At 34.5% G+C, this 27651-nt stretch overlaps 1 protein-coding gene across 6 annotated transcripts in view; it reads right to left on the reverse strand.

Annotated features, from left to right (window-relative positions):
- Positions 1–27651, reverse strand: part of DDX60 (DExD/H-box helicase 60) — a 111109-nt gene that overhangs the window by 42191 nt on the left and 41267 nt on the right. For all 6 annotated transcript variants that reach the window (XM_059174832.1, XM_059174825.1, XM_059174816.1 and 3 more), the window contains 12 exons: positions 26071–26237; positions 25370–25525; positions 23610–23759; positions 20893–21012; positions 19636–19731; positions 16472–16587; positions 15437–15579; positions 15241–15350; positions 10835–10939; positions 10131–10259; positions 9007–9131; positions 3075–3233 (listed from right to left, as the gene is read on the reverse strand). In XM_059174832.1, coding sequence (XP_059030815.1) covers positions 3075–3233; positions 9007–9131; positions 10131–10259; positions 10835–10939; positions 15241–15350; positions 15437–15579; positions 16472–16587; positions 19636–19731; positions 20893–21012; positions 23610–23759; positions 25370–25525; positions 26071–26237 — 1576 coding nt within the window. The remainder of the gene's footprint in view (positions 1–3074; positions 3234–9006; positions 9132–10130; positions 10260–10834; positions 10940–15240; positions 15351–15436; positions 15580–16471; positions 16588–19635; positions 19732–20892; positions 21013–23609; positions 23760–25369; positions 25526–26070; positions 26238–27651) is intronic.

The raw sequence follows: 27651 nt of genomic DNA on the forward strand, positions 1-27651 counted from the left end.
GTTTGTAAAAATAAATTTTAAGTAATGAATAGTCAGATTTGGCTACCTTAGTGAGCCGGAGACCTCCTAGATCCCCTCATCGCCCAGACATTCACTCCCATATACATCTGTACTATTTTGACTCAGACTTCCTTTTCCACATCCTCATTAGCCTCTGGAACTTGGGGTCCTTCAGTAAACATTTTCCAGTTACCTATATTTTCCCTGAGTGTTCCCTCCCCCCACCCCGCTGCAAGTAGCACTCTTACCAAAGTCAGTTCTCCCCAGATGACCTCACTTCCCCTTACTAAAGTGGCAATCATTTTCTCTTTTTCAGCCTTAATGACACCAAGCATGGAGGTAAGGTAGGTGTCCCCCTTGCTCCACATTGCCAATTTCAGGCTATTTTCCTTCTCTCCTTGTGGTAGAGGCTACAACAGCTTTGAGTTTGGTTGTTAAGGAAGGGATCTCAGCTACCCTGTTCCCTGGAGAATTGTCCTTAACTGACAAGAGCTTCCTAGAAATGCTTGTGAAGTTACAACCTCTCTTGGGAGAGAGGAAGAAACCTAAGGCCAGTAATTAACTAATATGAGGTACAAAAATCACCCACGTGGACCCAAGCTGGGACAATTCTGTGATGCTCCCAGATCTCCCTATTGGATGAGACTCAGGCATGCATATCCACACATATTTTCTTTACTTTCTCCCCCTCCTCTTTTATTGTTGCTTCTTTCACTTTCCTATAGGTCCCTCATGAGCATAAACTTCCAATAAATCACCTACATAGATGTCCCCATCTCAGAGTGTGCTAGTGAAGAATCTTACCTCAGGCATAGTTGCATAAACCCTGGCTATGTCATCAGACTGTATTATCCATTACCTCTCAATGTAATGGCCTTTTATAGACACCCAGATCACTTACCCCTTCTTTAATTATTTTCACTTTGTCTCTTAGCTGTGGGTATAAGACATCTCCAAATATGAGAAGATAGCTCACTGGTATCCCATCGCTAAGAGTTCCCTCCTCCAACTAACATTATCCTTAACTCAAGAGAGAATGATATGACTATGGAAAGGCCTGGCATTAATGTTTGCAGAGCATGCGGCAGAGTGCTAATGGAGACCCACATATTGATGTTTAACTGTAAGTTTTAAATCAAGGTAACAAACTGCCAAATAAAATATATTCTCTCCTACCTCAATAAATATACCTCCATGATAATGTGGAATTTAAAAGGGTGAGAAGGAGCTTCAGGGGGCTATGCCTCCTAAGATCCACTGACTCATAACATTATAGGAATAGATATAGATAGAAGAGGGCCAGAGTGGTACTCTCCAAAACACAGGGTCTCCTCCATATAATGACAATACTGAACAAGGTATTAAAACATCCTTTATATTTTTATAGTTTGAATTGTTGGTCACTAATCCAATTTGAAATGATGCTCTGAAGAAAAATTGTCTAAAGATCAGTTACTGGGGGCGCCTGGGTGGCTCAGTGGGTTAAGCCGCTGCCTTCGGCTCGGGTCATGATCTCGGGGTCCTGGGATCAAGTCCCACATCGGGCTCTCTGCTCAGCAGGGGGCCTGCTTCCCTTCCTCTCTCTCTGTGATCTCTTCCCTTCCTCTCTCCTACTGTGATCTCTCTCTGTCAAATAAATAAATAAACTCTTTTAAAAAAATAAATAAAGATCAGTTACTGAAAAGGATTATAATTCCTATTCTGTCCCTGTCTGGGCTCTTCACCTCTCACTACTTCCAAGGAAACAGCACAACAGGCAGAGAGAAGTTAAGAAGAAAGGTCAGCCGCAAATTATAACTTGCTCTAGAATGTGAGAAATCTGAATCAGAGAAGTTCTAAAAACTGTGTCTACTTTGAGGAAATATCTGAGTTTGATTATTCAGATTCATTTAAAAATATTTATGAAATGACTATTACCTGCCAAGCAATGTGCTGAGCACTGCAGATAAAAAGAGGAAAATATTAATAATGTAGGAAAAAGAAAGACAAGTGAAAAATAACAGTAATGCATTATAATAACTGATCTACTAAATACTGAAAATGTAACAAGAACACAGAAAAAAAGAGTACTAAATTTAACAGGGGAATTCTAGCAAGATTCAGAGAAGAGATAGCAAAATTATGAGTGTAAGCTTTGGGGACAATCCGAAAGGAGTGTACTTAAGGCAGATGGATCAGATTGTGGAAGAACATAGTAGAACAGGTCATGTAAGGAGAACAATAAATGTTGAACATTATTAGAGGAGAGTGGTAGGAAGTAAAACTGGAAAAGTTAGGGCAAAGCCCAAAACCTGTTGGCATGCCAACAACATCCAAAAAATGTATACTTTATCATTGAAGCAAGGAAGAAGGAAAGAAGAATACTGAACATTGAATAATTTAATCAATTTGAAAGTTAGCAAGAGCAATCGTTAGCTATCCTGGAGAGCAGTGAACCTGACCCTCTGGAATCTAAAAAGAAGACCCTTGCAGTCATTCAAGAAAGAAATAATGAGCATGTACACCAGGTGGCAAATAAGATGGAGAGAATAATAGGAAGGCAGTAAACATCTTTAATTAGAGTTGTCAGGATTAGGCATGAGAATAAAGAAGAGGAGTCAAAAGCAAAATTCTATCAAGCATAAAACTGGCATTTCAATCAATTTTCCAATTCATTCAACGTTCACTTATGTGACCGTGAGGATAAATCAGTGACACCTCCATGCTGTGGCCCAAGATAACGTGTTTTGACTTTGCTTGGAGGACTAACTCCTCAGAGACTTTGCTCTGAAAGTTGGAGTCACATACGCTTATTTTGAGGGATGATTATGTCAGGTACATAATCTACCAATGCTCATATGCTGTGGTTCTGCCTCTTTGAAGTCCTAAATGAGACCCATCTATGCAACTAAAGAATATGTACATAAATATTATGACCACTTATCTTTACCCCATTCTTCCACCCAAATTTACACAATTTGCAAATAAGTTCAAGCAATAACTAGAATTTCTTTGCAATACATTCAATGTGTTTCCAATTCGACTTGTGGAGTATTTTAACCCTTAACCACTAATTTGCTTCATTAAGTACTTACATTGTCCTTTGTTTCTCAATGGATTTTTTAATTTTTCGAAGTTTGTTAGTCATATCATGGGCTTCTTTGTCAGCTTTGGGAGGCCTTTGACTCTCTTGCTTTTTCTCCAGGGAACTTCTCACCCGTTTAGCTGTTTTTTCCACATCGCTTAAGTTGAATCTACAAGCAAATGAAAAGACCATTTGCCCTGAAAATTGTATCATAAATAAAATTTAAATTGTATTTCCATCTACTGTTAACATCCTGACATATACCTATTGAGCTTTTAATATCCATCTTTATGAGTTTTATCCTGAATAGGCAAACAAGCTATTCTGGGTCATCAGACTTCTTATTAACTACCTGATAGTAAATAGTAAGTTCCCCTCCTTGTGCAGACCTTACCCCTGAGGCAACAACAATGAGAGCCCATGGAAAATTTTCCCATAAGACTAGGTAAGATACTCCACAAGTAACAGACATAGAACAATGGATTTTCTTTATTTATACACAGAAAAGGGATTGCCCCGTGCCCAAAAAAATACAAGATGAGAAAAAGTTTATTCATTTTTTTAAAAGATTTTATTTATTTATTTGACAGAGAGAGGGAGATCACAGTTGGTAAAGAGACAGGCAGAGGGGGAGGAGGAAGCAGGCTCCCGGCGGAGCAGAAAGCCCAATGGGGCTGGATCCTAGGACCCTGAGATCATGACCTAAGCCAAAGGCAGAGGCTTTAACCCACTGAGTCACCCAGGCGCCCCGCGAAAAAGAAGTTTAAAAACAAAAAAGAGAGGCGCCCGGGTGGCTCAGTGGGTTAAGTTTCTGCCTTTGGCTCAGGTCATGATCTCAGGGTCCTGGGATCGAGCCCCACATAGGGCTCTCTGCTCAGTGGGGAGCCTGCTTCCTCCTTTCTCTCTCTCTGCCTGTCTCTCTGTCTACTTGTGATATCTGTCTGTCAAATAAATAAATAAAATCTTAAAAAAAAAAGAATTATGGTCTTTATTTATTTGTATTGTTGTAGTTGCTCTTATATTTAATTCCACTCATATATAGGTCTGCCTCCTAACAGAATCAAAGACCCTTAGCATTATATAAATATGTGTTAGTTCAGATTTCACAAATCTTTTGTGAATTTTAAATGCTTCTTTGTTTTTTTCAAGTTTTATTGAAATATAATTGACATGTAACATTGTGTAAGTGTAAGGTGTACAACGTAATGATTTGATACATCTGCCTATCACAAAGTGATTACCATAAAAAAATTAGTTAATACATCCATCACCTCCTGTGGTTGCCTTTTGTGTGTTAGTCTGAAAAGATTTAAGATCTACTCTTTTAACAATGTAGTATTGTTAGCTATAGTCACCGTGCTATACATTATATGAGACCCTGAGACCCTGGTAACCATCAATCTACTCTCTGTTTCCATGAGTTTAGCTTTTTTAGATCTTATATATAAGTGAGATCATATAGTAAAAATTTTGCTCTTAGGCAGGAATGGAGACAATGTTGGGCTCTTGCCCTAACTTTTTGGATTATGACTACTTCTTTCCAGAGACCAGATAAGGAGTAAAAAATGTTGGTATCCTGGTGAAGTGAGGTTTAAATAAATGGCAGTCTATGTCACATGGCAAGAAATTTTATATAGTAGACAATAAAATAATAAAGTTAATAAACACTTAAACATGTTATCTTCAGGTATTACTCTAAGTATCATAAATATATTAACCCATTTTGTTCTCACAATCACCCTATGAGGAAAGCACTATTATTATCCCTATTCCATAGATGAGAAAATGGATATATAAAGAGATTAAGTGATCTGCCCAGGATTCCACACCTTGAATGTGACAGAGTCTGGCCTCTGAGCCCATGTTCTTAGTGATTTCATGACTAAGAACATGGGCTTCTTTCATGTTGCTTCTTTTTTTTATTTTAATGTGATTTACTTCGTTTAGATGTACATTCTGCATGAAATGGCATCATTTTCATCAACATACTTCAATTTTTAAAATCTAGATCACTAGATCACTTGGAAACAATTTTTCCTCTTAAATCTCTCTGATACCCTATTTAGAATGAATGTTATCAAAATTGGACTTCCATGCTCCTGGATTGGAAGAATAAATATTGTGAAAATGTCTATGCTACCTAAAGCAATCTACACATTTAATGCAATTCCTATCAAAGTACCATCCATCTTTTTCAAAGAAATGGAACAAATAATGCTAAAATTTATATGGAACCAGAAAAGACCTCGAATAGCCAAAGGGATATTGAAAAAGAAAGCCAACGTTGGTGGCATCACAATTCCGGACTTCAAGCTCTATTACAAAGCTGTCATCATCAAGACAGCATGGTACTGGCACAAAAACAGACACATAGATCAATGGAACAGAATAGAGAGCCCAGAAATAGACCCTCAAATCTATGGTCAACTAATCTTCGACAAAGCAGGAAAGAATGTCCAATGGAAAAAAGACAGCCTTTTCAATAAATGGTGCTGGGAAAATTGGACAGCCACATGCAGAAAAATGAAATTGGACCATTTCCTTACACCACACACAAAAATAGACTCAAAATGGATGAAGGATCTCAATGTACGAAAGGAATCCATCAAAATCCTTGAGGAGAACACGGGCAGCAACCTCTTCGACCTCTGCCGCAGCAACATCTTCCTAGGAACAACGCAAAAGGCAAGGGAAGCAAGGGAAAAAATGAACTATTGGGATTTCATCAAGATCAAAAGCTTTTGCACAGCAAAGGAAACAGTTAACAAAATCAAAAGACAACTGACAGAATGGGAGAAGATATTTGCAAACGACATATCAGATAAAGGACTAGTGTCCAGAATCTATAAAGAACTTAGCAAACTCAACACCCAAAGAACAAATAATCCAATCAAGAAATGGGCAGAAGACATGAACAGACATTTCTGCAAAGAAGACATCCAGATGGCGAACAGACACATGAAAAAGTGCTCCATATCACTCGGCATCAGGGAAATACAAATCAAAACCACAATGAGATATCACCTCACACCAGTCAGAATGGCTAAAATCAACAAATCAGGAAATGACAGATGCTGGCGAGGATGCGGAGAAAGGGGAACCCTCCTACACTGTTGGTGGGAATGCAAGCTGGTGCAGCCACTCTGGAAAACAGCATGGAGGTTCCTCAAAATGTTGAAAATAGAACTGCCCTATGACCCAGCAATTGCACTATTGGGTATTTACCCTAAAGATACAAATGTAGTGATCCAAAGGGGCACATGCACCCGAATGTTTATAGCAGCAATGTCCACAATAGCCAAACTATGGAAAGAACCTAGATGTCCATCAACAGATGAATGGATCAAGAAGATGTGGTATATATACACAATGGAATACTATGCAGCCATCAAAAGAAATGAAATCTTGCCATTTGCAACAACATGGATGGAACTAGAGCGTATCATGCTTAGCGAAATAAGTCAAGCGGAGAAAGACAACTATCATATGATCTCCCTGATATGAGGAAGTGGTGATACAACATGGAGGCTTAAGTGGGTAGAAGAAGAATAAATGAAACAAGATGGGATTGGGAGGGAGACAAACCATAAGTGACTCTTAATCTCACGAAACAAACTGAGGGTTGCCGGGGGGAGGGGGTTTGGGAGAAGGGGGTGGGATTATGGACATTGGGGAGGGTATGTGATTTGGTGAGTGCTGTGAAGTGTGTAAACCTGGTGATTCACAGACCTGTACCCCTGGGGATAAAAATATATGTTTATAAAAAATAAAAAATAAAAAAATAAAAAAATAAAAATTGGACTTCCATCGATTTCATTTTATCATACTGTACTAAGGGTTTTCATAATTCATTTGTATTTAATTTTCACCCCAACCCTACACATTACTATTTTTATCACCTCATTTTGCAAATAAGGAAACTAAGGCTCAAAGCCATGAAGTAGCTGTCTAGAAGTGCCATACTAATTGAGAGCAGAAGTAGGACACAAACTTGGGACTGACCATGAAATGTGTGTTCTTAAGCACACACTAATGCCATCACTAAACATTAAACGTGCTCCACACATTTCTTTCTAGACACCAAACTGGAGAAGTTTGACAGGGATGACTATTACTTGATACGTTCTCAGATGTACAGATTGAGCCCTAAAAAATCGCAATTTATTGATGATGTAGGGTTACTTAGGATTAAATCAAACTGTGTAAGACCAAGGATTTTCATAGTATGTTCTGCAGAGAGCCCAAAATTTCATAGACATGCCAAGATTCAATTCCTCAAGAAAACTAAATCTATGAGGCTTTTGTGAAACATTTTCCATTTTTTAAGCATTGATGAATTTTAATGCATCAAAATTAAACATAACAGTTTAACAAAAGATAGCGTAGACAAAGTTAAGGACAGGTGCTAGACTCAGAGAAGATAACTGCCAAATTGATAACTGACAAAGAATTATGTTGTTGTTTGAAAAACAACAACAAAAACAAAACAAAACAAAGCTGTGAAACCCAAAAAAAAGTTATTTGAATATCACATGAGGAAAACATTAAAAGACTACTTACTTGAAAGAAATGCTCAACTTTAATACTGATCAGAGTAATGTAAATTACAACAGTAGCAAGAAATGAATTTACACAATCAGAATAATAACATTTACAAAAACCAATCTCACAAGCTTGTGATGACAGGTCAAAATGGAAACCTTATGAACTACTAAAGGGACATAAGTTAAGAAACTGTGTTAGAAAAATAGTCATGTTCCATTTATCTCATTAGCTTGCCCATACTACAAAATATAGTGATTGTGCTCCTAAGTAGTTTCCAAAGCAGCTTTTATAGGTACACAAAATGCTATATATTCTGTCGTACTCTGCCCTTTTTTTTTAAACTGCAGTAAAATTAACACACAATATTATATTAATTTCAGGTATATAATATAATGATTCAATATTTGCATATGTTATAGAAATGATCCCAACAATCAGTCTAATTAACATATTACTACACACAGCTACAGAATTTGTTTTCTGGCGACAAGAACTTTTAAGAACTAATCTCTTAGCAACCTTCAAATATAAAATACACCATTATTAACTAGATTATCTATGTTGTACCTTACATTCCCATGACTTATCTATTTTTTACCTGGAACTTTAACTCTTGACTTCCTTCACACATAGGGTGAAAATATTTTACTTCTTCGATGTTTTAAGTATGTATGTGTGCATGAAAAATAAATAGTTATTTTTGGATTTCTGTATTGTAGTTAGGCTTTCAGGAATATCTCAGGTGCACAAAATTAAAAACAATAAAATGCCACACCAATAAACATGCTAGTATGTCGTAAGGATACTTTAATTTTATGTGTGTAAACATTCAATTTATTTTGCAAAATACCTCGATATTTACTGGAAATTTATAAGACTTAAATAAATATAATAGTTTACATTAAAAAGATAAAAAATGGAGTAGGAGACTATTCAAAGATGGTAATTTGTAATAGCACAAGTAAAAATATTTTTTTAAGAACTGGTATTTTTAAGAACTAAATATTTTTGGGGGGGGTACTTTGGTGTTTCAGTTGTTAAGACTCTGCCTTCCACTCAGGTCATGATCCCAGGGTCCTGGGATCAAGCCCCCCATCAGGCTCCCTAATGGGAGCCTGCTGGACAGGAAGCCTGCTTCTCCCTCTCCCACTCCCTCTGCTTCTGTTCCCTCTCTTGCTGTGTCTGTCTCTGTCAAATAAATAATTAAAAGAAAAAAACTAAATATTTTCTAAACTAAAAAGTTCTGTTTTTTATATATGCATTCTGATAACAAGTGAGCACCAAAAATAGTTATGAGTACCTAATTACAACAGTAAAGTTTGTGTAATTTTCCTCAACTTAAAAGAATAAGCCTGATACAAATTACAAACAAAAATTAATTAAATTAAATGACTTACAAAAAAAATAATGCTGGTAACTTTTCCATTTTCCTTAGCTTTTCAACGAGAAGTGGAAACATTGTTATCATGTTTTCTGAACTAAAAACTGAATCAGGACTAAGATTCCTCAGAACCATTTTTGCCTGTAGCAATGAATAAAAAAGTATTAGTTTTAAATTCTGCACAATAAAAAAAGGAATTATTACTTCTGGATAAAATATTTTCATAGTTGTCTAATCTCTATTTCTGTGCTTCTTTAAAATAAAATATAATACTTATGAAAATATAACATTTTATAAAGAACCATCAAAGAAATACACAAATCAATACACCAAAGAACAACAACAAAAATACTAATACATATATACATGCATACATATATGCAATTTAACATGCAATTATGTAAGACAACAAAAGTCAGTCAGAAAGAGGTTGTTAGCAAATGATGCTGGTACCACTACCACAGAAGGTGGGGTAAATCAGTTTCTCTCCATATCTTGTATGAAAACCACTTTTAAATGCCTTTTGAAAATTTTTAAATGACAAAATAAATGGAAGAAAATATAAATTAATTATGTTTCTGAGTGGGAGGAGATTACCTGAGTTAAAATGTAATGGAAAAAACTCAAATGGGAAAAGTCTAATATAAATCACTCACCAAAAATGAGAAACCTTGATGTATGATAATAAAACAAACTTCAAAATATAAAGACCATCAACTTACTTAATATAAATATGAAAACTTACATGACCCCAGGTGAACATTTTAATACACAATTAGTTCATACAAATTGAAATAAAGATCATAAAAGAAAAAAAATCCCAAGACAAAAATGATGAAATGTATAAAGGCTTCTTTTGAGCTACTGTTACTATGATTTCAATCTTTCTGCTGCCACCATATCAAAAACACTGACTGTGGATAGTGACACTGCTGTTCTTGTCCTATTGTTACACTGAACAGGAACCCGTGGCTTCTGGGATGTGTTTTAGAAAGCACAGAGGATTAAACAAAAAGAAATGTCCTTTTCCTCTTTCTATTCTACCTCAGAATCATTAGACTTCAGTTCTGCCTAGAGTCGTAAAATGAACATTGAAGACTAAAATAATAGTAATAATAATAATAATAATATTATTATTACCTCCTCAGCGTGGCCATTTTTGATCCAGCTTGTTAATTCGGCCTTTAAGCTCTCTTCATATTTTCTAGTATCCAACTTTTTAATGACTATTTTATTTTTAAAATGAATGAATTTTTCTGGATCAAATTCCTTGAAAAGAAACAGTACAAAATTAAATAAAATTATGCAAAATAATCCAAAGATGTTTCTCAATTATGTATTTCATTTAACAGAATTATAAACTTCTTGGGAGTACAGACTATAGAATGTCTTTTTAGCCCCTCAAAGTTTCCAATATATAAACCTAATAGGATGGAATAGGAATATTTTGAAGAGTTCTCTTCAAAGAAACAATGCAGAGCACAACCACATAGAAGATGAAAACAGACTGCAATTAGGGTATAAAGGGAAAAGGGGAGTACAATGAGCAAATGAAGGAGTATGAATCCAAGATGTAAAAGGAGACTAAAATATCAAAAATATCCCAGAAACTGAAAGAAGAAATATCTTCTGGAATTCAATGGCATTACATACATTAAAGCAAAACACAATATGTTAGCAAGAAGAACGTCTCAAGAGGGATGATTTTGTTTTGGAAACTATCTATAATTTTAAAAGATTAGATGCACATGAACAGAAAGGGTTAGAATTTATCTTTCTGAACATCTGTGTTACCATCCACTGTAATAAAATTAATTCAAATCAAATATGTAATTATTACTTACCTGGGCCCTGGGCCAGCTTTCCCAGAATTGAAACATGCTATCATAGAGCTGGATGGTTTCTCGAGGGGAAAGGGTAAGATCAGAAGGAAATCCATACTTTTCAATCTACATTTAAAATAAAATTAAAAATTTTAATATTCTTTCATTTTGTCTTATATTCTGTCCTTTGCCCTGTGAACATGTGTAAAATCCCTGAACATGAGGCTGCATTATGCCAACATAGTAACTGATTATGTTATTTTTAGAATGTAAGCATTGTGTTCTCTTGTTAATACTACTTGAAAGTGGTATATTATTTTGCCTAACTAAAAAACATATATGTAAGATAAATCCAAAAGTTATCACAATTTTTAAAATATAAATCTTATTTCTGTCACTGAAATGATTGTGATTTCTTAAGTCTGTTACTTAGTCTTTTATACAAGCCCGAGCTTCTCAGTTTCTAAAATGGACAATTCTGCCCGTGCCATAGATTTGTTGCAAGAATCAAGTTAGATAATGTATGTAACAAGTCCAGTGAAATATCTGACAGTTGATGTCTCGATTGTCAATGATCAACTTACAAGTCTTAATTTTTAAAATCAGTTTAATAATTCTATGGCTAAAAGCTGGGAATTCAATTCAGTTGTTCTCCACTACCTAGTAACTAATGAATGGGCAAAACCTGAGCTAGTCTACATTGAGAAGGAAGAGAAATAAAAGGTCATAAATTTGTACCAGCCTACATTTGTAAACACAATAGTATTATATCATGATGCTATTTTGCAAACCATATTGTCCCTAAGGCCCCAAGCAATGGTAAGAATTGATCTGTACTGAGCAGAAAGAGGCAACAGTTCCTTCCACGACTTCCTGGGGCAGACAGCTCTCCAGGACTGAGCAGCTACTCCTCTGTGGCATGGTAATGGGTCGCAAAGGCCAAGATCTGTTTTTTCTCTTTTCTTTTTTCTTTTTCCAGAAATAGGCCTCATATGATTGAAGGGCAGTCCTTCACCTCAGTTGGATTAAGGCCACCCTACTCATCCTGTTTCACCCCTTCTCTTCTCAAATTATTTCTGTGACTAAGCTGAGGGGCAACAGTCGGGGTGGATGGTTCTTCTCTTTAGGTTACAATAATCTATTATGCTTTTTTGTGCCACTGAGTTCTTTCATATTAATCTGAAGTATACTATACAACATCAGGAATAGTTTACTCATTTGGGAAGGTCTGCTTGTTTTGTATTGCTGCTACTTTAAGAAACACACTATATAAACACATGCTACGCACACAGCTATCAAAACACATTTAACAATGCCCTTTGGGTTTATCCTGCATTCCTTCTGCAAAAGTCCAGAAGTCTTAAGAAGACTCATACAACAGTGTGACCCTTGCAGAAGTCATATGGGGTCAGAGCATACTGTAGCAATTCTGTTGCTTTCCAGTGACTCTATTAATAGCTAGTGAAAAGGGAGGAAAGGCACTTGGACCAAAATGCCAATCTTGCTAGGTGCTCCAAATCACTGCACCTATTGCTACTTAAAGATAACCGGCCTAGAACCATCCTCCACAAAATAAATAATTTTTTTAATTCTATGCTGTTTTAGAATTGTCAGGTGACAGTGGGGAAAGAAAGGAGACAGAAAGATAGAGACAGAAAAAGAAGACTTATTTATGTGTGGGTTTTCATCCATATTCTAAATCTAAAGTGTGAGGTTACAGGGATTTTGTCAATATTTTAGTTTTATTTAGGGTTTGGATTGGGCCATTGCCACACAAAAAGAAACTTCTGAAATAAAATCTTATTAGAAAATTACCATGATGACATGGGGAGATGGAGAGGAGAAGGGAGTTGAGGGAAATTGGAGGGTGAGATGCACCATGAGAGACTATGGACTCTGAAAAACAATCTGAGGGTTTTAAAGGGGCGGGGAGTGGGAGGTCGGGGTATCAGGTGGTGGGTATTAAAGAGGGCACAGAGTGCATGGAGCACTGGGTGTGGTGCATAAACAATGAATTCTGTTACACTGAAAAGAAATTAAATTTTTAAAAAATTACCATGATTAGGATTCATTTGGTTGCTTTTAGAAGCCATTGCATCATAGCCCAAAGGCTATAACGTGATTCCCATTCATTCACTCATTCAGGTATTTGTTAATAGATCATTCAGAAACCTGTGATGATAGGGCAAACTCTGAAGTCGGTCTTGGTTGCATCCTGGCCCCACCACTTAGTTTTGGTGCAATAATGAGTTAGTTAAATACTCTATGCCTCACTGTTCTCATTTGTAAAATGGGAGTATCAACAACACATCCATCCTAAAACTGTTGTGATCATTTAAAGAGATAAAATACATAAAATTCTTAGAAATAAAGAAAATGATCAGTTTAAGTTGGCTGTCTTTACTTAACATATATTTATTAAGCATCTTTTATATACACAGTTTTTAGGAACTCATAAGGACATAAAATTTTGTCTTCAAGGAGTTATTCTAGTAAGATAAAGGAGACATGTATATCAACAACTTTAGCAGTAAGCTGATCATGACTGGTGTCATATAAGAAATACAGACAAGGTGCTATGGAGAGATTACATCCAGCTAACAAAGTCACAGAAGGACTCTGAAGATGTTTCACATTAGAAGATTCATACAAGGGTGCCTGTGTGGCTCAGTGGGTTAAGCCTCTGCCTTTGGCTTGGGTCATAACCCCAGAGTCCTGGGATCAAGCCCCACATCGGGCTCTCTGCTCCTCGGGGAGCCTGCTTTCCCCCTCTCTCTTCCTGCCTCTCTGCCTACTTGTAATCTTTCTATCTGAGTCAAATAAATAAGATCTTTAAAAAAAAAAAAAAAGAGTCATACAAGATAAAGAGGATCTGGGGGCACCTGGGTGGCTCAGTGGGTTAAAGCCTCTGCCTTTGGTTCAGGTCATGATCCCAGGATCCTGGGATCGAGCCCTGCATTGGGCTCTCTGCTCAACAGGGATCCAGCTTCCTCCTCTCTCTCTCTCTCTGCCTGCCTCTCTGCCTACCTGTTATCTCTGTCAAATAAATAAATAAAATATTTAAAAAAAAAAAAAAAAAGATAAACAGGATCTGAACAACTGGCATTTGGCATCTGTTGGTGGAGTCAGGAGCAATATAAATCATGAGGTCATCCACATAAGATACATCAGGTTTTGGGGCCAGGTTAGAGAAGACCTAGGAAGCCAAGCCAAGGAGCTATGGATTTAATCACTTCCAAAGGAAAGCCATTAAACTTAGCAAGATCATAAATATGTGTTAGGAGTTTTACCTGACAACAAAATTTAGAATATATTCTACTTGCTAGGTTTTGAAAGGAAGGTAAATAATGACTAATTATCACTTTGAGAGGCAATGAGAGCTTGAATGGGTTATTCCTAAGAATAGTATGAGAAAGGAAGAGAATTATGCCTGGAAAATTAAGAAGTCTTCCCCCACAGATACCTCGATGCTCCAAATAATATCTTAAGACCTCCACTGTATTGATTCACTACCAAATAATCATGTTATAATTGTTGCATTAGTGAAATGTCTTTTCCTTATTTAACCTAACTGACAGTGATCAGATTCTCACATGTTCTAGGAGCTTTCCACATATAGTTGTGCACTAAGGGTTGGTGTCACAAAGGTGGACAGAGACACATGGGTACTGAGAAGGACAATGGGCAAAGATAATATCCAGGAATAAATAAATTAACTTAAAAAACTTCAGTCCAAAAAAATGACTAAAATTTTTAGTCATTTCTAAGCCTTGTGGATCCAAACATCACTGAGGGTTCATTGAAGACTACAAAGTTATTTTTGTTACTTTTAAAAAACCGATGTTAAAAATATTCTTCAACCCTGAGAAAGGATGATATTCTGCCATTTGAAACAACATAAATGTACCAAGCACACTATGCTAAGTTATACAGAGATTAGTCAGACAGAGAAATACAAGTGTCAGCATAATATCACTTATACATGGAATCTAAAAAAGTCAAACTCATAAAAAACACAGTAAAATGATAGTTACCAGGGGATGTGAGGTAGGGGAGTTAAGATCAGTTGTTTAAAGGCACAAATTTGCCAAGAGTAAACACAACATAGAGATTTAATACACAGTATAATAAATATGGACAATAATATTGTAGTATAATTATATAATGTGATAGAAGTGCTAATATTGTTATCACAATTATTTTACAATATATAAATATATCAATTAACATGTTATACACCGTACATTTATACTTACATGTCAACTATATTCAATAAACTAAATAAAAAATAAAACTAACGTTAAATATCTGTTAAAAAGTATCTATTCTACAGTTCTCCTAAGAATCAACTAGGCAGCTTTTCAATTTTAACATATATACAATTAATTTATATTAGTCAGGACAAATATGGCTAAAGTATTACTTACATGGTCTGTTGTTAGTGCAGCACATGGGTGAAAATGATCAAAACAGATGTCATGATGTTTTATTGAACATATATACTTCTCTAAATCATTGTATCTCTCACCGTAGAGCACTAACAATGAAGAGGAAGAATTTCCAAATCAGTGGATACATAAGGACTGCAATGATTTTGAAGTAAAAGAAAAATTCCAAACATACCAAGTCTAACTTTATATGATTCCTTTATTTGGAAGTAATCTTTGGGAGAATTGGCACAACAAACAGCATTTTTTTTCAAAGCAGTATTTTTTCTCATTGTATTGTCTTCTTGTTTCCAGTAGTGTTTTACTGATTGTAGCCACCTTAAAAAATAAATTTACATATTATGCAAACAGCAATATAATGCTACTTCTTGTGACATTAAATATTTTAAATAAAGATGCCTTAAAAATTATAATTAAAGGAATAGGCCTTAGAGGCAGACTACCTGAGACTGAATTCCAGCCTCCTTATTGTTGTCTGATGCTCTTGGTTGAATCACTTACATTGTTTGTACTTCATTTTCCACATTCTACATTCCATAAAAATGGAAATAATAATAGTAGTAGAAATACAAATCAATAGTAGTAATGGAAATAGTAAATCATAAGGGTTGTTGAGTATTAGTAAATTATTAATGTTAATTATCAATATCAATTATTAAATTAGTATTACTGAAATACTAATTATTAATATTAATAATTTGCTATTTGCAAAACACTTAGAATAGTGTATGACAGACAGTAGCCTTTGCTCTAATTGTTATAGCAATGAGGCAAAAATCTAGCCCAAAATGAAATGGGCTTTTCAATTAGTAAGGTTTTGCTATCTTTCTAAACATCTACAAAGTGGGACAACAGAAAAAATCTCAAGGTCTGTGTCAGGGAATGTCATTATACTATTTCATTTTTTCTTTCTTGCTAAAGGACAGAAGAAAAAGGAACATAAATCTATCACTGCTGGTGGACTTTTTTTGACATATGAAGAAATTTTTTACTCAACAGCAGATCTGGCTGGGACAGTCCTTGATTTTCCATTACTGAGTGTGGCCTTTCTCAGCACCTGCCAAGAAGTGTGGTAGCTGCTCTGTTGCTTGTACAGCCAGAGATAAGTTAATAAACTCACCAGAAAGTTAGGAAAGTCTCCAGAACCTATATAGAAAGTATAAAATTTAAAACTGAAATGCATTTATCCAAATTGGAACATAATACCTACTCAGTGAGATGCTGAGGATTACTTATGGTAGCTGAAAGAGCCAGAAAAGGGCATCGGATCATGACAAGGAGATGCTCCCAGACTTCTGCTCCAATTTCTCCACCAAGACAATGGACCTATTAAAAAAAATTCTCCTTTAAAAAGCTGATTTTAAAATAGCAAATGAAAATAAGACACAGAAGCTCAAATCACCATATATAATTTCATGTTCCTTCTATTGACAATGCCAAGTTTATATAAATATCCACAAATCAGGTAAGAGAAAATCTTGACACGAATTTTCTTCAATCCTCATGACCAATCCATCAATAATTCCTATTTCTCTTACTTTCAAAAATTTCTTTCAAATCTATGCATTTCTCTCCAATGTGTACTGTCACCCAAGCCACCATCATATCTCAGCTGCACCACTACAACATCCTCCTGACTACCACCTAGTTTTCCTCGATGTCCCCTAATTCTTCTATCACAGCCAAAACGAAATGTCTTAAAGACAAATTAGATCAGTCCATGTCCCTAATTAAATTTCTTCAATATCTTCCTTTGCAAATGGAACAGAATGTTAACTCCTTAACAGGGTGTACATTATACTTAATTTGTCCCCCTCTTGCCTCTCTAGCTTCATTACTAAGTCATTCTGTCCCATCCTGCTCCCCCTCTGTTTAGGACATACTAGACTTTCTGTTGTTCCTTGAACATACCTTTCCTACCTCAGAGCTTTTACATGTATCATTCCTCCTGCTTAACATGCTGTTACCCCTCTTTTCAGCTTGCACAGTTCAGGCTAATGGCATATCATTAGAAGGACTTTGCTGACTGCCACTCCAGAGTTGCTCTCCTATGGCCTTCCTCCCATTATCAGTCATGCCAGAGTGTTCTTTCCCTTTACAGTATGTAACAATATGGGCTTGGCATAGTCACATGTGTACTTGTTTGTGTGCTTACTTGTTTAATTCTCTTTTCTTCAATTACTCTGTGACTCTAGAATCTGTGCATTCCCAACACCAACAGTGCCTGGCATGGGAGGGGAACCCCTTAAATATTTGCTGAATTAATGAATGAATGTCTTTTAATCAAATAGGCAAACTAAACTCAATTCAGAGAAGATTCTCAAAGGTAGTCTTCTTTAAACAGATTAAATTATGAAGCCTGGCAATTAGCGGGAAAGTACCACCTGAGACAGAGATTAAAAGTTGTTTTGTTTTTTTTTTTCCACTGCCCATTTGGTTTTGCCTGGTTAGATAATATACAACTCTGCTGAACGCTTTGTAAAAGCAGATAGTACTTCCCTCTGACCCTGCCAGAATTGGCATTAGCCTTCAAAACCTTTCAGCTTTACCTTATATAAAACTGGGGAAGTTTTATATAAGGTAAAACTTATATGAGGTAGGGGAACGCCATACCATTTCAGAGTTTTGAAATTAGAGTACAACTGAAGTTCTTGATTACAGAGAATTGTTGAATTTTTATTTTGAACAGAAATATTCAAAGCCTTCAAGATGCAATATATACAGAGTAACTAAAAATAAGCACCAAAAAATCAGTATCAAACAAATAAAACATATAGCCTACTTAGTAGCTCCAAGTTTACAACAAGAATAGTTAAGTTAAATACAAGTTTATCATCTTCTTCCACTTCAGGCTGAAATTCCTTGGAGCAAAGGAATGTATCCTTTTATAATATTTTAAGTATCTTTCAATAAATATCCTTAATAAAATATAAGGATAAAATGTTATAAATATTTAATACATATTTATTTAATATCTATTTAATATTTATCATTTAATATAAATATTAAATAAATAAAATATATAAATATGTATATTTTATATATTACATATAAATTATATTTTAAGCATATAAATATATATAAAACATATGCTATATGTAAATGAATACAATATGAATATTGAATATGAATATGAATGAATTTAATAAATATATATTTTATATGTATTATATAAATATATAAATATAATACATGATTATATATTATATAAATATATGCTATATATAAATTAGATATTATAACATATGTAACATGTATAACATATATACATACATATATATGTATAACATATATATACACACAAATAAAATATATGACTATAATAAACATATTTAATAAACAGCATATAATATTTAATATATATATTTATATATTTAATATATAATATATTAAACATGTATTCTATATTATATAAATATATTTTAAGTATATATATAAAATATATATTTATAAAAATAAATAAAAATAAATAAAATAAATAAATAAATAAATAAATAAATAAAAATAAATAAATAAATAAAAATACAAAATAGAATATATAAGGATAAAATATTATAAATATTTATAAATGCTATAAAATTTTATAACATTTATAAATACTGTAAAAATGCTATAAATATCTTCCATTTGTCTCTATAAACTTCCATTATTTTCCATCCTGGTCTCTCTGGCTTCACTTCAAAGACTCCAATGCTCTCTTTCTCCCTTGGACTTGGCCAATGGAGAGCCTTGGCAAGGGATCAAGAGCAGGAAGGAAAATGACATCTTTATTTCATTGGCTCCCTTCCTGAAAGGTTATCTTGAATTAGCTATGCCCCTCAAATAAGATAAATACTCACAATATAGCTACCTCAATCAATCTCCTTCTGCGTATCAGTAACTGCTTCTTTGTCTTGTCCCTTTAAGCATAGGGGTAAGTTACTAGCTCTGAATACCACACTAACCTTTATAGTTTCCCTAACATACACTTTTCGAAAACTCTCTGTTGTGTTTTGACTGGCCATTTGTTTTCTGTTGTGTTTGATGACTGACAAAATAATTCACATAACTGCTATCATTGTTAGAGACCAAAATGCTTTGCTCTAGAAGTCAAAACTGGATTTTGAAATCTCTACCAGGAAAACTTATGTCATGGTGGTTAATTCTGCCTTGTTACACAGACCTCTGCAGCATATACCAACATCCCCTATTGAGTCACAACAGCAAAATGCAGCCAAAAGACAGCATGATTCACTGAGGAAACCATTCAGAAGGAAGTAGCCCCCACAACCTGAACTCTATACAAAAGGATAAATGTCTTAAAGTACCAAATATCTTCATTATAGCACTTATGTACACTAGGAAATCAACCTAGAGAAACAATACCAAACCTACCTCATCGAATATAACATATCTGATCCTTTTCACCCACGTTTGGCGATGAGGAGCTAATAGCAGAATTTCAAAGCAGACAGGAACTGTAATAAGTACCTAAAAATAACATTGTATAAACAAAAATTTTGAGTACTTTACTATGTGCAGACTTTGTTATAAGAATATGAAAAATAGAGTTAAAACTCCTGAGTATACCTGCTAATAATTATGATATAATATCACTTCTGAGAATATTTCATTAAAATTGTGATATATTAGGTTGAACCTTATAAAACTGTAATTCTTATGAGTCAAAGTGGTAAAATATCATATTTGCTGTTTAAATTCTTATTTATAAGCAAAATAATACAAATGGAGTTAATCATCGCAGGTTTATTTCTTCAATCTGACCCTGAGATAGTTTTGTTTAAAAATGTCTATAGAGGATCAACAACTATGGATATTGGGAGAAGAAGAATTGGGCTGAGGGAGAAGTTATACTTCAAAACAGGCCTGATGAAACCTTGGTGAACCTGGTACAGAATTCTGGAGCGAATACTGGCTGTCAGAGCTATTCCACATGAGGCCAAAATGTCCCAGAATTTATACCCCTGCCTAGCTCAACCACAGGACAGGGACTGTGGAGGCAGAACTAGAGGAACTGACAGCTGGCATTTGTCTTGACCACTCTCCCAACATCTGGGCAGCAAGTCCATCCTTGAAAGGCAATCTGGGTAACACATCTTCATGTGTTATACTATATACTATATACTATACTATATACTATATACTATATTATGTACTATAATCATCTTTTCACTTTTTGTTCAGTCTTAATTATGTATTTATGAATTTGTTAAGGAGGAAAACTATCTATGGCTTACTTACGTTTTTTAAATTATGAGTATATTACTCATCAAGAAAAGTGAGAATATCCTGATTACCAAGAAAAAGTCTTTCTGATTAGAGATTTTTTATTAATTTTTATAGCATTAGGTTCTTCAGATCATTTTTAATCCATTTATAAACCAAGATAATGTACTAAACTATAACTGAAATCTGAAGTTCAAACCTAAGTGTTCTTAGAGAAAGATGACTGCTATTTCTCAACTCTTTGGAATATAACAATATTAAATTTTCTGTAAAGCCATTTCATCTTTTGCAAATTCAAAAAATCATTTCCATGAGGCTTTGTGAAGATGCTGAATTTTGTTAAAGAGAAATATATTAGTACTATTATATAATTTGATAACAAATGCATTAATTAATATAACCTACCTGACAGTTTAGGGCATCGTGACGATAATCCCTTGTAAAAACACCACACAGAGCTTCACCATTTGGCAGATTTTTGGTGAAACGATTCTGAACAGTTGCTGCCACTTGATTAACAAGAGCCTGATTGACAAGGGAAGAAATTCAATAATCACATAATAAAGCACAGATGAAACCTCAGAGAATGACAGGAACTGTCTAAAAATATGTACAGTTAAAAGTCAGAGAGCTTGGGGTGCCTGGGTGGCTCAGCTGGTTGAGCAACTGCCTTCGGCTCAGGTCATGATCCCGGACACGCGGAACTGAGTCCTGCATCAGGCTCCCTGCTCCATGGGGAGTCTTCTTCTCCCTCTGATCTTCTCCCCTCTCACGCTCTCTTTCACTCTCTCTCTCTCTCAAATAAAATTTTTTAAAAATCTTAAAAAAAAAAATGTCAGAAAGCTTAACAGAACCTTTCTTATGCCCATCTACTCTAAATACACTAACATGCTCTCTTTGAAATATTTGACTAAGCATGTGAACCACATTGATAAACTTAAACTTAAAGTAAAATGGGGGGAAATTTGGCTTAATCAGAAGGAAAAAAACAGGAAATGTTGCTCATATATCAGAAAAAAATAGCTGAACACCTGTGTGACCAAGGCTTAGAAAGAAGCTGTGAGTCTACTATAGAAGAAAGACCAAGTGAAGGATTGTCAGATAGATATGTGGTTCTCCTATTTGGGAACTACCTTCAGACATCTGAAGTTTGAACATATACATGAATACTTAGGATCAGGTGACTAGTGGAATCTGAGTATGTGGAATCTATAAACATCTATTTTATACTTTATGCCCCCCTCAAAAGTAACACAGATTAAAACATAAATTTTAGGGGCACTCAGGGGGTTAAGTCTCTGCCTTCAGCTCAGGTCATGATCTCAGGGTCTTGGGATCAAGTTCCACATCGGGCTCTCTGCTCAGCGGGGAGCCTGCTTCTCTCTCTCTCTCTGCCTGCCTCTCTGCCTACTTGTGATCTCTGTCTGTCAAATAAATAAATAAAATCTTAAAAAAAAACCCATAAAACATAAATTTTAAAACATAAGCATAAAGACACTAAAAAGTGAACATTTTCACATATCTGAGCACACACGGAAACATTAAATGAAAATACTGAAAGACCTAAGTACACAAAGTTAGTAACAAAACATTGTCATTAATATGACTCAACATAGTAAAAAGACAAAATAACCAATAAAAGTATATGCTATGATATACAAAGAGCAATGTACTTAGTAAAACAAATGAATGAAAAGCCAATCTCAATTCCCCCAAAGTAAAAGACAAACGGGCAAATGCATCTATAAGTAGTTCATGAATAAAAAAATGTCAGTGCCCAAAATCACATAAAGATACCCAAATGACTAGTGATCACAGAAAAGCAAATTTAAATATGAGATAGCAGTTTTCACCTGTGAGTAAGGCAAAACATTTTAATAATAATAGAAATGTTAGAGAAGATAAGAGAATACACACTGCCATATCTGTCAGTGGGAATAAAAATGGATTTGAACTTTTAAAAGAGTAATTTGGCAAAAAGTAACCATGTTGTTACTAAAATTCTACTTCTAGCTAGGTTAATTTTTTATATATATTACTAATTTCCAGTAATGAGCACTTATTAAGCCATGAAAAACAAAAAAAAAAAAGCTACAATAAAAAATAGAGTGCTCATTTCAACTAATCATATTGATCAATCTGATTCTAAGGCTGACCACAATTCACTAAATTTTTCCTAGAAGCTTAAATGGAGTCTGAATTCATTTTAATCTATAGAATTAAAGTTATTTAAACTCAATGTGCCTTTTCTAAGAGTAATCACTTTACAAGGGTTATGAGTGAGGATATGCAAACTTACACTTTCTGAAAGTCAAACTTTCTCCTTAATGACAAAGATCATATTTTTTGTTTTTAAATTTAACATTAAGCAGTAATAGATTTAAAAGAAATATGACAAAACAAATGGGCTTGAGAAACAGGCCAGTCACGAATGCCCAAGAGCAAACCAGTGAAATTCCATAAACCCTGCAAAGCCAATATTAGATTCCTAAGTGACTCAATATTGCCCAGCAAAGTGTGAGTGCTTCTCTCAAAGTAAGCATAATGCTGAATGACAAACCACAAGACCAGACCTTTTCCTCACAATGGTTCTGAGAAAAGAGTTACGTTGGCCTCTAAAACTGGAAGGAGAAAATATAGGTCACAAAATAAAGTGAAAGTTATAGAAACAGAACAAATTGATGGATGCCAGGGGTAGGAGTTGGAGATAGTGGGTGAAATGGGTGAAGGTAGACAAAAGGTGCAAACTTCCAGTTACAATATATAAGTAGTACATATGTAATGTACAGCATGGAAACTACAGTTAACAATACTGCATTGCATATTTGAAAGTTGCTGAGTATAGATCTTAAAAGTTCCTATCATAAGGAAAAAAGTTTGTAAGTATATAAGGTGATGGATGTTAACTAAACTTATTGTGGCAATTATTTCACAATATATACATATATCAAATTATGTGTGGTACACCTTAAATAATACAATGTTATATGTCAATTATAGATCAAAAAAACTAGAAAATAAACAAATAATATAAAGTGAAATAGATTCACTGTGTGAGTACATGTATTATTTTAAAAGAAAAGTTTAGGAATGAAAGAAAATTCGAGTCACTTGAGGGCTACCTTTGTTGGTGCAACATACACGACCACCCCTTCACTGCTCTCCTTCAGCACCTTCTCCATGCAGTAGTAGGAAGCATAGGTTTTGCCTGAGGACGTTGGGGCGACAATCACTGCTGACTCATTATTATCCACAACATCAAGGAGCTCTCGCTGCAGGGTTCAGAGAACCATTCACATCAATAATATGAACAGCATGTTACCAAAGCAAATCTATGAATACACTTCTATTATAATTTTCTGAATTTCATATGGAATGATGGGGAGTTGAAAATGCATGAAGAAACACAGGAAAATCTGAAAAACTCATAACATTCTCTCAGAAGACAGGATTGCTATGCTTTTGAGCATCTGGAGGGGAGTTTGTGTGTGAAAAATGGAAAATGAGCCTGAATAAAATATCTCGTCACTGAGAAGATTTCTTTTTATCTAAGTATTTGTCATTGATTCAGTAGAGTGCTTCCCTAAAGGCTTTGAGAAATTAAGTTCTAAGAAGTAGCCAGTGTGTATTTTTGTAATAGTGAAATGATAGCTAAGGAGAAAGAAAATCAATCCTTCATAATTTCACTACTTATCTTTTCTTTATATACAAAAGAATGTCAGTTACCTACTTTGGAGGGCACAAGAAACTTCAACCCTTCAGTTTATGTTTTTTTTTTTAATTTTTTTTTATAAACATATATTTTTATCCCCAGGGGTACAGGTCTGTGAATCACCAGGTTTACACACTTCACAGCACTCACCAAAGCACATACCCTTCCCAATGTCCATAATCCCACCCCCTTCTCCCAACCTCCCTCCCCCCAGCAACCCTCAGTTTGTTTTGTGAGATTAAGAGTCACTTATGGTTTGTCTCCCTCCCAATTCCATCTTGTTTCATTGACTCTTCTTCTACCCACTTAAACCCCCATGTTGCATCACCACTTCCTCATATCAGGGAGATCATATGATAGTCAAGCGGAGAAAGACAACTGTCTGCACACTCTTAATGTAGGTCCACACTGGGCCACATCTCAAAATTAGATGGACACAGAATAATTGAAATGTGTGTGGAATTAATAAAGAGCACTTGGCAGCTTTGTGTCTTACACTAAAGTAAGGAACAGGTCCTCCCATTCCTGAAAAGGAGGCAGGAATTTTTAAAGATCTTACACTATCATCAATATAAGAAAGATAAAGTCATATTCTGAATTTGAATTCTAGTAGACTGAACCTATGAAATTGCATGTTTGTAGGTAAATACATTCATTTATTAGCAATTTTATATGGTTTAATCTATGCAGAAACATACCATTTTACCCCAAGTTTTATATCCATCAATTTTACATGTATGTATAGAAGAATGCCTATGATGGTGACAGGTATAGCGTGTGAATATCTAAAAAAATTGCTATGTTGTTTAAACTACCAAAACTGCTCTGTGTGCATTTACATATGAAATCTTCTATTGACACAGGGAAAACATGGAGGTTGTTCCACAATGATATAACTGAATAATACAGACAGAACTTTAAAAATGTATGTGAATTCATCCAAGTACCTCCATTTATAAAAAATGAACAAAATGAAAATTTCACTTCCTTTAAATGGAAAAGACTTTCTATTTCATCATTTCCAATGATAAAATAATTTTAAATAACATGACTCCATATGAAGTTCATGCCAAATATAATATGTAAAGCCACAATAATGAGAAGGTCCTGATATTACATTTAATGATAAAATACAAATAAAATAAGATTTTTGTTTCATTCAGTTATTACCTGCCATGTGTCAGGAATAAAATCCTGAACTCTGGGATCTGGATCTTTTCTCTCATCTCGTATCAAATAATGGCCCATGTACTGTAGTTGAAACCGAACTGGCCCAATGCCGATTGAGTATTTATCTATTTTCTTCTTTATGTCATCTCTTGCAACCTACATTATTTCAAAAGTCCATTTGGAGAGTTATTTTAAACTACAACATTATTTAAATAATTAAGTAATTAATTTAATGTATTATTGAGTACTTTTTATAAGAAAAGCATTTTACCATCTTTTCAATTTTGTAGTATTTATTGATGAAGTTCTTTACCACCTCAATCACCATCTTAACTGTGAGTTCATTGACAGACGTCAAGATTTTCAAATATCCATTATGGTATTTGTAGCTACAATCTAATACACTTCAAGACAACTAAACCATCACAATATAGTTTTTAAATTGTTTGCTAGAATTAAATACAGTATTAGTTTAAAGGGTCTGCAGAAATTATCTGGCATCTGTTTGTTCAGACAAGTATCTGTATCAGTTTTCTAGTTTATTTCAAGTTTCGGCAGCTGAATTACTAGCAATGATTGAAGACAGGAGTAAATATTGTCAGTTAAAAAAAGAAAAAATCTAGAAGAAGGGACTGCGTTTGCAAGACACTTTATGTACACCCCATAATTATTCTATTAAAATGAGCTATTCTGAAAATTACCTGGGTTGAATAGAAAGAAGTTGCCAATTCATCAAATCCTAAATACTTCAGGCATTTGGCTATGAGTTGCTGATCTGCCTCCTGCAAAAGTTCTGGGTATTTTTCCATCAAGGAATGGATCCTTTTCATCATTTGAACAGCTATATTTAAATCTTTTGTGGTTTCACCTTGGCAAATAATAAACAATATAATTTTTATAAAGACCATCAAAAATAATGTTTGATTATCCAAGGTTAGTCATCCAGGCTATCAATCTGACCTAATTATTTTATTTAACATTTATATAGTTTTTGGAATACAGATGACTAGGTAAAATATAATTAAAGTGCGCCTATACCTACTTCATCATTTCTATGGACAACTGGGAAATAGCTGTGCAAATAAAGGAGACAGAGAAAAGTCTTATAGTTCATGATAGTAATAAGATTATTAAAGCTCAAGGTTGTATTAAGTGTTCTGGGGAACAACAAATATTTTCTTACCTATTATTTTCATGCCATCTCTACTATCGTCAAAAAAAATATTTAGATGACTTTAAATATCTCGTTAAAAACTTTGCAAAATTTATTGAGTCCTACTGTTGACCATAGATAATTATTTTGTACAATTCATTGGAGGTTTTCAATTAGTCTATTACAACTGAAAAATACAGAGTTTGCTAATTCTTCTTCATTTCTACATGGTTATTACATTCTTTTTATTCTTCCTAACTGCTAACCTTTCCATACTTACTATGTTAGGGCTGTTTTTAATTTCAAATTTCTTCCAATAAACCTATGTTTTAGCTATCTAACAAATATTACCAAATACCTACTGAGTACTACAAGAGACTAAAAAAAAATTTTAATATAGAATTTTTCCCCTCAGGAGAGTAAACCATTTAATTCTGATCTTTCTTAGTAGGAGTCAGCTGCAAATTCTGATACAACATCTTGTTTGGGGAGAAATATATAAGCCAGATCTTGTGCTTCTCACTGCGAAAAAATCCACAGTGAAAGGCTGATGGCTTTTGAAGTTAATACAATGAGAGTAGGGGGGAGGGGAAGGATCCAGTGACCATGTATTAAATGGATTCAAGTGTGGAGATGCCAGAGACAGACAGATCAACTAGGTTACTGGGAAGAATTGTCAGTTTGGAGTTCTTATGGCACGTATCATTTATCTGTTACTAATTTATGTACCTTTACCCAGGTTTATTTCCCCTTATCTTCTTCTTCCTGTCTCTTCCTTTTTATTCTACTATGTGTTATAGAAATTGCAAAGTATAGCACATGGGTATCATGGAAACATTTAGAAGAATTCAACATGGCTGGCAAACATAATCTTTAGTTTTACCCAGAAAGAAAATGTTTGCACGTCAGATTTCAAAAATGAGAGACAGATCTCCCAGAGTGCCTCACCGTCTTTGCTGGTTCCTTTAACTATGCCCACAGTTTTACAAAAAGTTATTCTTATTCCTATCTTTGACTGATTTGATTTGAATTTGCTTAGGAATGTGCTATATATTAGCTACTTTGAGATTTCACTGCTCACTGATAAAAGAAGTAATCTTTAGAGGAATTCTGTGAGGATAAAATCGCA

This window comes from Mustela lutreola, chromosome 1, assembly GCF_030435805.1.
Source record: "Mustela lutreola isolate mMusLut2 chromosome 1, mMusLut2.pri, whole genome shotgun sequence".
Lineage (NCBI taxonomy): Eukaryota > Metazoa > Chordata > Mammalia > Carnivora > Mustelidae > Mustela > Mustela lutreola.